Source organism: Hydra vulgaris, chromosome 12 (assembly GCF_038396675.1).
Source record: "Hydra vulgaris chromosome 12, alternate assembly HydraT2T_AEP".
NCBI classification, from domain to species: Eukaryota; Metazoa; Cnidaria; class Hydrozoa; order Anthoathecata; family Hydridae; genus Hydra; species Hydra vulgaris.
In genome coordinates, this window is record NC_088931.1 from 57689272 (window position 1) to 57702464 (window position 13193).

General features: G+C 27.4%; 1 protein-coding gene across 4 annotated transcripts in view; it reads left to right on the forward strand.

Annotated features, from left to right (window-relative positions):
- The window catches only part of LOC100199679 (DNA polymerase theta), a 53127-nt gene that overhangs the window by 5362 nt on the left and 34572 nt on the right, over nucleotides 1-13193 (forward strand). For 2 of the 4 annotated variants that reach the window (XM_065813843.1, XM_065813844.1), the window contains exon 4: nucleotides 9-157. In XM_065813843.1, coding sequence (XP_065669915.1) covers nucleotides 9-157 — 149 coding nt within the window. The remainder of the gene's footprint in view (nucleotides 1-8; nucleotides 158-13193) is intronic. The other 2 variants (XM_065813845.1, XM_065813846.1) reach the window with 1 other exon arrangement.

A 13193-nucleotide genomic window follows, 5' to 3' on the forward strand; every position in this document is an offset into this window, starting at 1 on the left:
TTTTTTAGGAAATTTAGTTTATTCAGCGCCAACAAGTGCAGGGAAGACACTTGTTGCAGAATTGCTTATGTTGAAGCGTGTTTTAAAGACAAGGAAAAAGGTTATTTATATACTTCCTTTTGTGAGCGTTGCCAGAGAAAAAGTTTACACCTTACGGGTAAGTTTTGTAGCAAATTCGTAAATTTAGTTTCTAAATATATATGTTTATATATATATATATTTTTATATATATATATATATATATATATATATATATATATATATATATATATATATATATATATACTCACACAATCCTTACCGGAATGAGCGTGCGATCGCACGTCTTGTTCGTCCACATTTGAAGTAATTTTTTTAGACACACTGATCATGGCAGTTAGCATTTTGTAACTTATAGAGCGTTTTTAATAATTCACAGTAAAAAGCTAAACTTATCTAGAAAAAAAATAATTCGAAAAAATGGAATCAAAATTGTAATGAAGTATCAAGTTTTAATTAAATAAACTAGAGAATTTAATAATTAAAAAATTCAAAGAAATTTTTTTTATAAAATTTTTATACAACTTTTGTATTCTTTTTTTTAGAGTGGTTATTTTTAGCTATTGAATTTGATTCAAGTTGATGAAAAAAAACATCTTTTATAAAAATTTAACAAGTGAAAATTTTGATATGCAATTTGTTCACGATTTTTATCAGTTCGTTTATTAAGAAACTAATTTGCTATGTACTCTAAAACTATGAGAAATTTTGTTAATTTTTTCTCTAACATTAATTCGTTTTTATGTCTTTTTGCTTTTAAAAATGCTTTTGCTATATTTGACGTTTTTTCTCAATACTTATATAGCAGGGAAATAAGAAAATAAATTACTGTTTATTTGTATAATATATTATTTCATTAACAAATTTTGTAATAAATAATAAAATAATATATGTTATAAATATGGAATAAATTAAATAAAAGAAGAACATGGTTTCTTTTATTAATATATTTACCACATTTGATGCATGTCTGAAGTTGTTTCTTTTATATTGCCCAATTTCCAATGTTAATACGAATTATTAGAGATAATGAACATAAAGATTGCTTTGTTTGAAAATATGTTTTTAAAAACTAAAAAAACAATATTTTAAACAGGCTCCTAAAATTTTCTTTAAAAAGTTCAGCAAATTAACAATGCACTAGCCCACAAGCTTTTGTAGCATCGTTAATAACAAAAGTTCATCAGGAAATAAACTATTGGGTTTAAATTCACAGTTTGGATAGTCCAACAAAAGTGCAAACTATTTCAATGGGGGTAGTGAAAACAACCAAATATTTTTTATTTAAATATAAGTATTAATGACTTTTTAATTTTTTACATGAAAAACTTGTTAAAATTTTTTTTTTTACAAGTTAATAGCAATTAGTTTTCTCGCTTTCCTGTGCATTGATAAAACAGTAAAGTTTATCAAAAACATTTAAAAAACAAATTTAAAATTGTTGATGTTTCTAGCACAAATAATAAGGTATTTCCTTAGTATACTGGTTGAAAAAATTTTTTTTTCGTTATATTCTTATCTGCTTTTTTCCTCGACTTGTATCAATTTTGGTAGTGGAAAAGAACAAATGCCTTTAAAACAAAGAAAACAAAAACAGTAAAGTATTTAGGTATACTATTTTTTTGGCAAAATTTTTTTTTTAATATTCAATTATTTGTAATTTTTATTTTATTTAGATTTTGCATTTCGTATAGTCTTTGTTTCCTTTCTTTGAGTATTGCTCTTTTATTCTCTCTAGTTTCTTATAGCTTTATTTTGCCGCAAATTCCTAAAATGCTTACTATATAAAAACATGGTCAAGTTGTCTAAAAAAATACCTTTTAGTGTGGATGCACGAAGCGTGTGACCACAGGCACAGGCTTTGTGCATCCACACAGCGTGCATTTTTTATTCGCTTCCCAGGAAGGCTTGATATATATATATATATATATATATATATATATATATATATATATATATGTATATATATATATATATATATATATATATATATGTATATATATATATATATATATATTTATTTATATATATATATATATTTATCATATATATATATATATATATATATATATATATATATATATATATATATATATATATATATATATATATATATATATATATATATATTTATCTATATATATGTATATATATATAAATATATATATATATATATATATATATATATATATATATATATATACACACTCTTGCATGGTGCTTTTTAAGTTTTTACCATAAAATGTCAGTTTTGGGTTTTTTTTAATTTTAAAGATCAGAAAAATTTTTTATTTTAGTTATTTGATTGACTGCCTTCCCAAACCAAAACCTCAGTCGATGTAGCAGCACTCCATTGCGAGTCAGACTATTTGTCAGTCGATGTAGCAGCACTCTGTTGCAAGTCAGGCTATAAGATAGTGGATGTAACAACATTCCTTGCATGTTTTACAGTAAAAAAATAAAAACATTCAGAATGATTTTATTTTTAAAAAATAAAATAGAACATTCAGAGTGTTTTGTTTAATTTGTGTTTTTGTGGTTTAATTACTTCCTGCAATTAAATTAATGTGTTTTGACATAATCTAACCTTAATTTTGTCAGCTTTAAAACCACAAACATGCGTAGAGCCATTTTTTACCACAAACGCATTTTCTTAGCCGTAAAGTGTAGGAGTATATATATATTTTGGAGCTTTAATGGCTTTTTATATGGGGTGGGGGTAACTAAAATGAGAAAATGTTATAGGAAATATAACATTTCCTTATATAACAATAATGCATTCTTATATAACATAAAATGTTCTTATGTAATATTGAAGATATTACAGATAATACAGAAAGCCCACGCAGTTGGCTTTCTGTATTATCTGTGAGTTTTGAAGTCATTTTTATAAAAAAAGTTGCAATTCAATTTAAGTGCTGTTTTGCTATAAGATTGTAAGCAGAAACTGACAAAGGCAAAATGTGCTAAATTAAAAATATTTTAATTAAAAAAGAATAGATCTATACTTTTGAAGTTTTTAAATTCTTTTGCCGGTCTATAGAACAACAAACGAACTCGAAAAATCATACAGTTCTGAGGTAAATTTCATTTAAACAGTTAGTTTTAAATGGAATAAAAATATATTTTAAATTTTATTGTTTCGATTTTTGTTTTTCAAACTGTTTGATAAATGAATGAATTGGCATTAAGACAAGATGCCCAAATTTATAAGTAGAACTTGAGGTTTTAATTAAATAGAATGTCAAAAATAGAATGTCAAATAAACTTTAAAAGTTATAGTTTTAAAAATAGCTGAATTTAAATATGGAAATATATGGTAAAAAAAAAAGTTTATGAAAATATTAAAAACTTAAACAAAGGATAAAAAAGGAGGATGTGTCCTCCTTTTATATATATATATATATATATATATATATATATATATATATATATATATATATATATATATATATATATATATATATATATATATATATATATATATATATATATATATATATATATATATATATATATATATATATTTATATGTATATATATTTATATATATGTATATATGTTTATATATTATATATATGTGTATATATTTATGTATATATGTATATATATTTATATATATATGTATATATATAAATATATATACATATATACATAGGTATATATGTATATATATTTACATATGCTGATATATAAATTAGGGAAGCTGAAACCTGTGCGTATCATCAACTTTTGAACTTTTAAGACCCAATATTTTGAGGACTCAAATTCAATAGTTTGAGTTTTTTTATTGATTTTAAAGAAATATCTAACTTTAATTAATTTCAATAGTGAGAATAAACTTTGTTTTTTTTTGGTTTCAGTGTAGAACTTTTTTTATTGTATAGCTAACTCTGTCTTTATCAGATACTAGTTTTAGAGGAACAAAAATTAATGTTTTTTTATGATGTGTGTTTCATACACAAAATCATATACAAAATTTTTACAATTGTGTCCACCATTGATGGAAGACACACTTGTAAAAAGTTTTTTATTTGTTATACAATATTCTTTTGTCAATAAATGTTATAAAGTAGTATCTAGGAGTTCAATGCTAGACACTACCTCATGCCTGTTAGGTACAAATGCTTTTTGACTTAATTCTTATTTATTATTTGCATTGATCACTTTTCTTTTTGCTACTATTTCTCATTTGTTTGAACTAACTAATTAATAGCATTACATTGTTAAAGTAATTAAATGTAGTAGTGATTTAGTGATGCAGTGGTAGGGTACTCTTTTATGAAAACTAAAGATTTCTTGTAAAAAAGGTCTAACTTCAATTTTTTTTTTTTAAACATCTTTGCTTCCAACAAGGCTGCAAGCAACCACTAATTAGAGTTGGAAGTTACTGGAAGAGAAATGATGAAGCTTGTAGAGCAAGATAACGATTGACAGATGACTTAAAAGGTTGCAAATTATATGAATCAGGAAAACAAGATGAAGGAAGCGAATTCTAAAGAACTGATGTTCAAGAAAAAAAACTAGAGGAATAAGAGTTTTTGGAGCACTTAGGAACAGAGTTGCCATCATGTCTCCGGTAGTACCTTGTTCAACTTGTTTTACAAAAGAGTCTTGTTCATCAAGACTCATGTTTTCAAGTTAAAGGACTGAGAAAGGGTGTAGCAGCAATTAAAAAAAAGAAAAAGTGCACCCTTCTTTAATGTAGTGTTGCTCTCAGCCTTGAGAAGGTGAATACAGTAAAATCAGTAACAATTGAGAATAGATTGATTTAATTTTTTTATCTTTTTGTTGTTGTTATTAAGTTGAGTTTCATTTACAATAATTTTTTTTTTTAATGGCGATTTTTCATTGTTAAAAAATTAATAAAACTATTAGATTTATTAGTTTTCATTATAACAAGAAATATTTCAATTGTTTCTTAAAAACTATTATTAAATATAATCTTAAACAACCATAAAACTCATTATAAGTTTAAGAGCAGAGTTATTCCTCAAATGTTGTGAGGGCCCTGTCATATTGAGCATATCATGATTCATTGATATTTCTTAATCAGATTATATGTTAGTTACTGTGCTAAAAAAGTCACCCCCTGTTGATTTTTCATGTTGATCCACAAGACAGTAGCTGGATGGAGTTAACATCTGTATTACCATCTCTAGCCTTTACTCAATCAAAAACCCCAAGCAAGGGATTTTTAAGTCAGAGTTTGTTTCACCTAGCCTTTGCGTAAAAAAGCAAACCCTACAAGGCAACAAGGCATGGGGCATATAGTACTGGGTTACATGATACCAGTAGCAGGGTGATCGTGTTGATCTTGAACCTGACCTGACCTGTTTGCATATCAATTGTATGCAGTAGTACCCCTATTTTGTCATTAAGTTTTTTTTGTAACTTTAATCATCTTCATGTATACCAATTTTTAAATACTCTTCTATTAGAAGCCAGAGCAGCTGGATAATTAAAAGTAGTAGAACTGTTACAAGATTTTGTTAAAGTTTTGATCTTTGATAATAATTTCACATAATGCAACTTTAGACAAATCTTTGACCCTTGATCCTTGATAAATAAAATCTTAATAGATTTACAACTGTATGTTATGGATCAAACACATTCCTTACTTATTTCATTAATTTTCCAGAGCAGAGAACCAGATAATAAAGATAAGTCTGTGTGTTTCTTTACATAAACAGTAGTCAATTACTGTTTAAATATAACCTAACTTGAAGGACATTTCTAGACTATGAATGAGTTCATAACACAATATTCAGTTATTTAATTTGCTCATTCAAATTAATCTTAATGAAAAAACAAGATAAACTTTTAATTTGATTTATTCCAATGATGCAGATCAATTGCTAAAATTTATATTTTAGGTAATATTAGTTCTCTCTATTGTCAAATTAAACATTATCTCCAAGCATAATATCTGTATAAACAAAAAATACAAAATTCATGAGTTTAATTTAGTTCAACTTTTGTTTCGAGAGATTATTTATTAAATCCTAAATTAAATTAATCCTAAAATACTCTCAATACCATGAGCAACCAAAAGATTTTTATTTAACAATGAAAACCTTTTGTGCACAGTCACGCTTGATTTACACTCTATTGTGGTGTCAATAAACTTCACAATAAAAATTAATGAAGGTTTAAAACCAGCTAGTTATTTTATTGATAAAAAGCTTATACGCAGCTTTTATTGAAAAAAGCATGCAAAAATAATATTTATATGTATGTATGCATGTATGTATATATGTATTTATGTATGTATGGATGTATGCATGTATGCATGTATGCATGTATGCATGTATGTATGTATGTATGTATGTATGTATGTATGTATGTATGTATGTATGTATGTATGTATGTATGTATGTATGTACAGTATGTCAAAAAAGTCTATCATCCCCTGATGGTTTTTTCAATAAAAACAAAATTTTATATGCTTAAATTTAGATTTTTGACCTCAATTTTTTTTTTTATATTGAATTTATATCAAAAAACATTTTTATAACAAGAAATTAATATTCTTATACTTAAAACAAAAACTATCCACTAAATTAGAAAAAGTGTAAGTCTAAAAAGTGTATCACCTCCTAATCATTTTTTAACTTTTCTGTTGTTTAAATTAGTAAAATTGCAGAAAATAACCCAAAAACAATCAAAATTTGGTTGATAGAAGTTATTCTAACTAATTTTTTAGCAAAGTTTGTTTTCTTTTTAGGTTCTTAATAAGAAAATTATGGTGAAAAGATATGAAATTCATGAATCAGTAAAAAACTGGTCCTGGGACACAATTTTAAAGTGGAAAAGGATATAAAACTATTTCTAAAATAGTCCATGTTAAGCCTAATAGTGTAGGAAATATCATTAGAAAATATAAAAAAATGGGTACTGTTAAAAATTTGCCAAGAAAAGGACGCCCAGCTAAGACTACCCAACGCATTGATAGAGAAATTATTCGAAAAAGTGAACAAGATTGAAGATTATCTGCACTAAAGCTTGCGAAAGATTTACAAACAGATCATGATGTAACTGTAAATCCTCAAACTATTCGCAATCGCTTGAAAAATTGAGGTTTTGTAGGTAGAGTTGCTCCAAAATAGCCTTTTTTGAGTAAAAAGAATCAAAAGAAAAGATTGGCTTGGGCTAAGAAACATTCAAATTGGACTATTGACCCATGGAAAAGAGTTTTATGGTCCGATGAAACAAAAATATGTTTGTTTGGTTCTGATGGTATCATACGCAAATGGAGAAAAAATGCTGAATGCCTAAATCCTAAATGTATGAGACTAACTGTCAAGCATGGGGGAGGTGACATTAGGCTTTATTATAAAATTTCAATATAATATATCCTCCTAACTTATTTTTTCCTCTTATCATAGGTCAAATGATGGTTTGGGGCTCTTTTGCTTGGAGTGGTGTTGGGGAACTCGAATTCATTGATGGAATAATGACAAAAGAGGTTTATACTGACATTCTGAAGCGAAAACTGAGATCAAGCGCCAGAAGTGCTGGCTTATCTCGTAATTTTATCTTTCAACAGGATGGAGATCCTAAGCACACATCAAAGTTAGCTACTGAGTGGTTAAAGAAAAACAGTATTAAGATGTTAGATTGGGTTCCTCAGTCACCAGACCTAAATCCGATTGAAAATTTATGGAGTCTTTTTAAAATTAAAGTAGCTGATCAAACACCATCCAGACTATTAATTTTATATTAGCAAAATAATTATATAAGGGGTGATACACTTTTTTGACTTACACTTTTTCTAATTTAGTGGATAGTTTTTGTTTTAAGTATAAGAATATTAATTTCTTGTTATAAAAATGTTTTTTGATATAAATTCAATATTTAAAAAAGAAATATTAAAAATCAAAAATCTATATTTAAGCATATAAAATTTTGTTTTTATTGAAAAAACCATCAGGGGATGATAGACTTTTTTGACATACTGTACATACATACATACATACATACATACATACATACATACATACATACATACATACATACATACATACATACATACATACATACATACATACATACATACATACATACATGCATACATGCATACATGCATACATCCATACATGCATACATCCATACATACATAAATACATATATACATACATGCATACATACATATAAATATTATTTTTGCATGCTTTTTTCAATAAAAGCTGCGTATAAGCTTTTTATCAATAAAATAACTAGCTGGTTTCAAACCTTCATTAATTTTTATTGTGAAGTTTATTGACACCACAATAGAGTGTAAATCAAGCGTGACTGTGCACAAAAGGTTTTCATTGTTAAATAAAAATCTTTTGGTTGCTCATGGTATTGAGAGTATTTGATGATTAAAGTTACAAAAAAAACTTAATGACAAAATAGGGGTACTACTGCATACAATTGATATGCAAACAGGTCAGGTCAGGTTCAAGATCAACACGATCACCCTGCTACTGGTATCATGTAACCCAGTACTATATGCCCCATGCCTTGTTGCCTTGTAGGGTTTGCTTTTTTACACAAAGGCTAGGTGAAACAAACTCTGACTTAAAAATCCCTTGCTTGGGGTTTTTGATTGAGTAAAGGCTAGAGATGGTGACTTGGTAATACAGATGTTAACTCCATCCAGCTACTGTTTTGTGGAAGCAAAGGCTTAAGAGGTAAACAAAATAACTCTGCTGACCAGCTTCAAACCCCTTCTTCATCTATTAGGCTGAAGTAGATGTAAACCTGTGTTACATTGTTTCCTACCTAGGATGATGAATGCTGGATTTTCTCGACTCTACATATAGATTTTTTGCTTGTGCCTCCTTGATAGTGGCAATGCAACTCTTCCTGTTATCTACTAATATGGGTGTTGCTCTAAAACTCAGTTTAATGGTTTTAGTAAGGTTTCCCGAACTCTGGTAGCTCTCAAAGAAGCTGATTCGATCAACAGTTGTAAAATATTAGAGTATATTATAGAGAATATTATGTAAGAATTATGGGTTAATGGAATGAAAAAATTCTGGATGAGAATATTAATAATACTGCTAAATAGTTTCAAGTACTAAAAGATCTTCTAGAAGTTAGCAACGTTCACCAATACAAATAGATTAATATATGTTTATGCATACATCTTGTAAAGCATATATTTAAGTAAAAAAATTTTTGTGTTATTCACATATTTTGTGTTACTCAGATACAAATCAGTTGTTTGACATAAATTTTTGAACTTTATCAACTAATAAAGTTCAACTGATATAGAGTTTGTACTTAATTTTTGAGATATCCTATAGATATTTGAGATATCCTATAGATATCCTATTGATATATATATTAAAAATTAAAATTTTTGGCCCTCTGGATATCTCAAAAATTAAATTTTTTGAGATATTTAAAACCCTTTGGTAGAATTACAGAAGTATTTAATTAATATTAGAAAATTAGAAATACAGAAGTATTAATCATTTTCTTTTATCAAGCTGAAGAACACAACCTTGTTATCAATGCCATGTAATTTAGTAAAATTTATAAAAATTTTGTTAGGTTAGGTTACTTCTAAGTACATTTTGTCAAGTCCCAATAGAGAAATATTTTGCTCAAAAGAATATTTGACATTCTTAAGATAACTGTGATACAGACTTACTACTAATGCAATATGGATTTAATGAAGTATTTTTCTTGATACTGGAAATACTAGATATCTGACAAAAATAGTAAAAGCAAACATGATTTTTAAACAAGCATTAATGTTTAAAAATCCATAAATATGGAAGGAAAAGACTCTTTGCAGAATAGAAAAAGCTAATACATTTTATATATACCTTTTTATTAATTTATTTTAAATGATTGTTTTATATTTTAATCATTTTTAGGATTTTTTTTCTGTTTTATTTTGTATTGCTTTATGCTTAATAGCAATGTTCTTAGTGAACTTAGTAGCTTATGTTCTTAGTGAACTTAGTAGCTTATGTTCTTAGTGAACTTAGTAGCTTATGTTCTTAGTGAACTTAGTAGCTTATGTTCTTAGTGAACTTAGTAGCTTATGTTCTTAGTGAACTTAGTAGCTTATGTTCTTAGTGAACTTAGTAGCTTATGTTCTCAGTGAACTTAGTAGCTTATGTTCTTAGTGAACTTAGTAGCTTATGTTCTTAGTGAACTTAGTAGCTTATGTTCTTAGTGAACTCAGTTGTTATACCAATAAATCCTCCTTAATTAAGAGTACTGACAAGCTTTAGGTCAGATATATTTTTTGTTTAACTTTTTAATTTAGATATTGTTTATTGTGTATTTTAATTTATTTTATATTATTGTATTACATATATTTGTTTCTTTGATTTTCTCTTTTTCTTTTTTTTAATTTGTGAATAACATAACCTCCAAGATATTTCTATCTTTATTTTTACTAACTGTATTGTGTATTTGATGTTTTATTATTACTGAAATAAATCTCTATACTGAAATATATCTCTAAAATATAATGAATATCAAGAATATTGATATATATTCTGAATTATGTGATCTTACAATTCAAGGATGTTTACAAATAGTATAAAAACTAATAATGATGCTATATAAATACTAATAATGTATTTATATAGCATCATTATTCCTATGCTATGATAAAATATGCCATAATAAAAAATGATGCGAAACACCTAATAATAATGAGGTTAATAATAAATAATAAAAACTCTGAAAATCATAATGTTAATAATAATACTAATAATAATAATAATGTTAATAATAACATTAATAATAACAATGGTATTAATAACAATGAAAATAATGCTATTAATAAACATAAGAAGCACAATATTAATAACAACAACAACAAAAGAACATAGCTAATGATAATGATAACAATAATAATAATAATAATAATAAGTTACTTGCTTTTATAAACACAAAAGCTATATATACACAAAGTTAGATTACAAAGTTAGATTACAAACAGTTAAAAAAACAATGATAAAACGTAACAACTAACAATAATATAAAACAAATATATAATAATAAAATTAAAAATAATAATACCAATTATGACAATAATTTTAATAGAAATAACAATAACAAAAAAGATTAAAAATAAGAAAAAATATATTTAGCATTAAAATCAAAACTGACAAAAAATATAACAAAAATAAAATAGATACACATACACACATATGCATACAGTTGACTCTCAGTATCTTGAACTATCAGGGGACTGGGGAAAAAGTTTGAGATATTGAGAGAATTTTGGCTTAAACGAGTGTGCAAGGGACCGGAAACAAAGTTCAAGATTCACAAAAGTTTCAGATATTAAGTTGTCGAGGTATTGAGAATCAACTGTACATACATACATACAAATGCATACAGAAATACATATACGCCCCTACATACACTCACATACAAATGTATTTATTCACATATATATATATATATATATATATATATATATATATATATATATATATATATATATATATACAGTTTTAAAAATGTATATAACTTCAAAAATGTCCAACCAACATTCAACAAATAAAAATAAAAATATCAAGTACATGACAACATAAACAATGCACATAACAACATAAATGATACACAAAAATACACGAATATATATTGAATAGTGCAAATTTGCGTAAGTAGCATTGACTATTATAATTGGGTATAATTAACTTAAACACCAAATATCTATTGTGATATTGCAAAGAACATAAATCATGCTCTCTATGCTAAAATGAGCCAAAAATCTGTTGAAATAAAACAAATTTAAAGTTTTAACATTCTCCAGTAAAAATTCTGTAGTGCAGATACACGGTATTATCCAATGCTAACACATCACTCAATAAGTCCGTAGGATGACATATAGATGGCAACACAAATACCGAATCCGTATTGTTTTTAGAAAGTACCAACCTTCAAACAATATCTGTCAAAGTTTCATAACAATCGGACCATTATTTACCAAGTTAGTGTGTGAACGATTGAATCAACTTTTGTGAATTGAAAAAAATGGAAAAATCAGAATTTCGTGTGCTCATTAAGCATTGCTTTTTGATGGGAAAAAACACGGTGCAGACCAAACAATGGCTTGATAAGTGTTATTCGGACTCCTCTCCATCGAGGCAAATGGTTGAAAAGTGGTTTGCTGACTTTAAACATGGTCGTACAAACACCGATGATGCTGAACGCTCTGGTCGCCCAAATTCGGCAGTTACTGAGGAAAACATCAAAAAAATCCATAAAATCGTCTTATCCGACCGCAAATTGAAATTGAAGGAGATTGCCGAGGCCATAAAGATATCAGAAGGCAGTGTGTTTACAATATTACACGAACATTTGGGTATGAGAAAGCTTTGTTCGAAATGGGTGCCGCGTTTGCTAACACCGGACCAAAAACAACAACGAATCGATGATTCTGAAGCATGTCTGGCACTATTTCACCGAGATAAAAAGGATTTTTTGCGTCGCTACGTCACAATGGATGAAACATGGATCCACCATTTCACTCCTGAGTCAAATCGACAGTCGGCTGAGTGGACACCAGCGGGTGAAAGCCGCCCAAAGCGCCCAAAGGCTCAAACTTCTGCTGGCAAGGTTATGGCCTCCATATTTTGGGATAGCCATGGTATATTGTTCATTGATTATCTTGAGAAAGGTAAAACGATCAACAGCGAATATTACATGGCATTATTGGAACGATTGAAGGCTGTAATTGACGAAAAGCGACCGCACATGAAGAAGAAAGAAATTCTCTTTCATCAAGACAATGCACCGTGTCACAAGTCAATGAAAACAATGGTAAAAATGAATGAATTACACTTCGAATTGTTGCCCCATCCACCATACTTGCCTGATTTGGCCCCCAGCGATTATTGGCTGTTCTCAGATCTCAAAAGGATGCTCCAGGGAAAGAGATTTGGATCGAATGAGGAGGTCATCTCCGAAACTGAAGCATATTTTGAAGGAAAAGATAAATCGTTCTACAAACATGGTATCGAAAAGTTAGAGAAGCGCTGGAATGACTGTATCGCCTTTAAAGGAGACTATGTTGATGAATAAAATCAAATTATGTCAAAATGTTGTTGTTTTATTAGCTATCCTACGGACTTATTGAGCGATGTGTTAGTTTGTGGATTTGCTCTATCTTCGACGATATACAATGC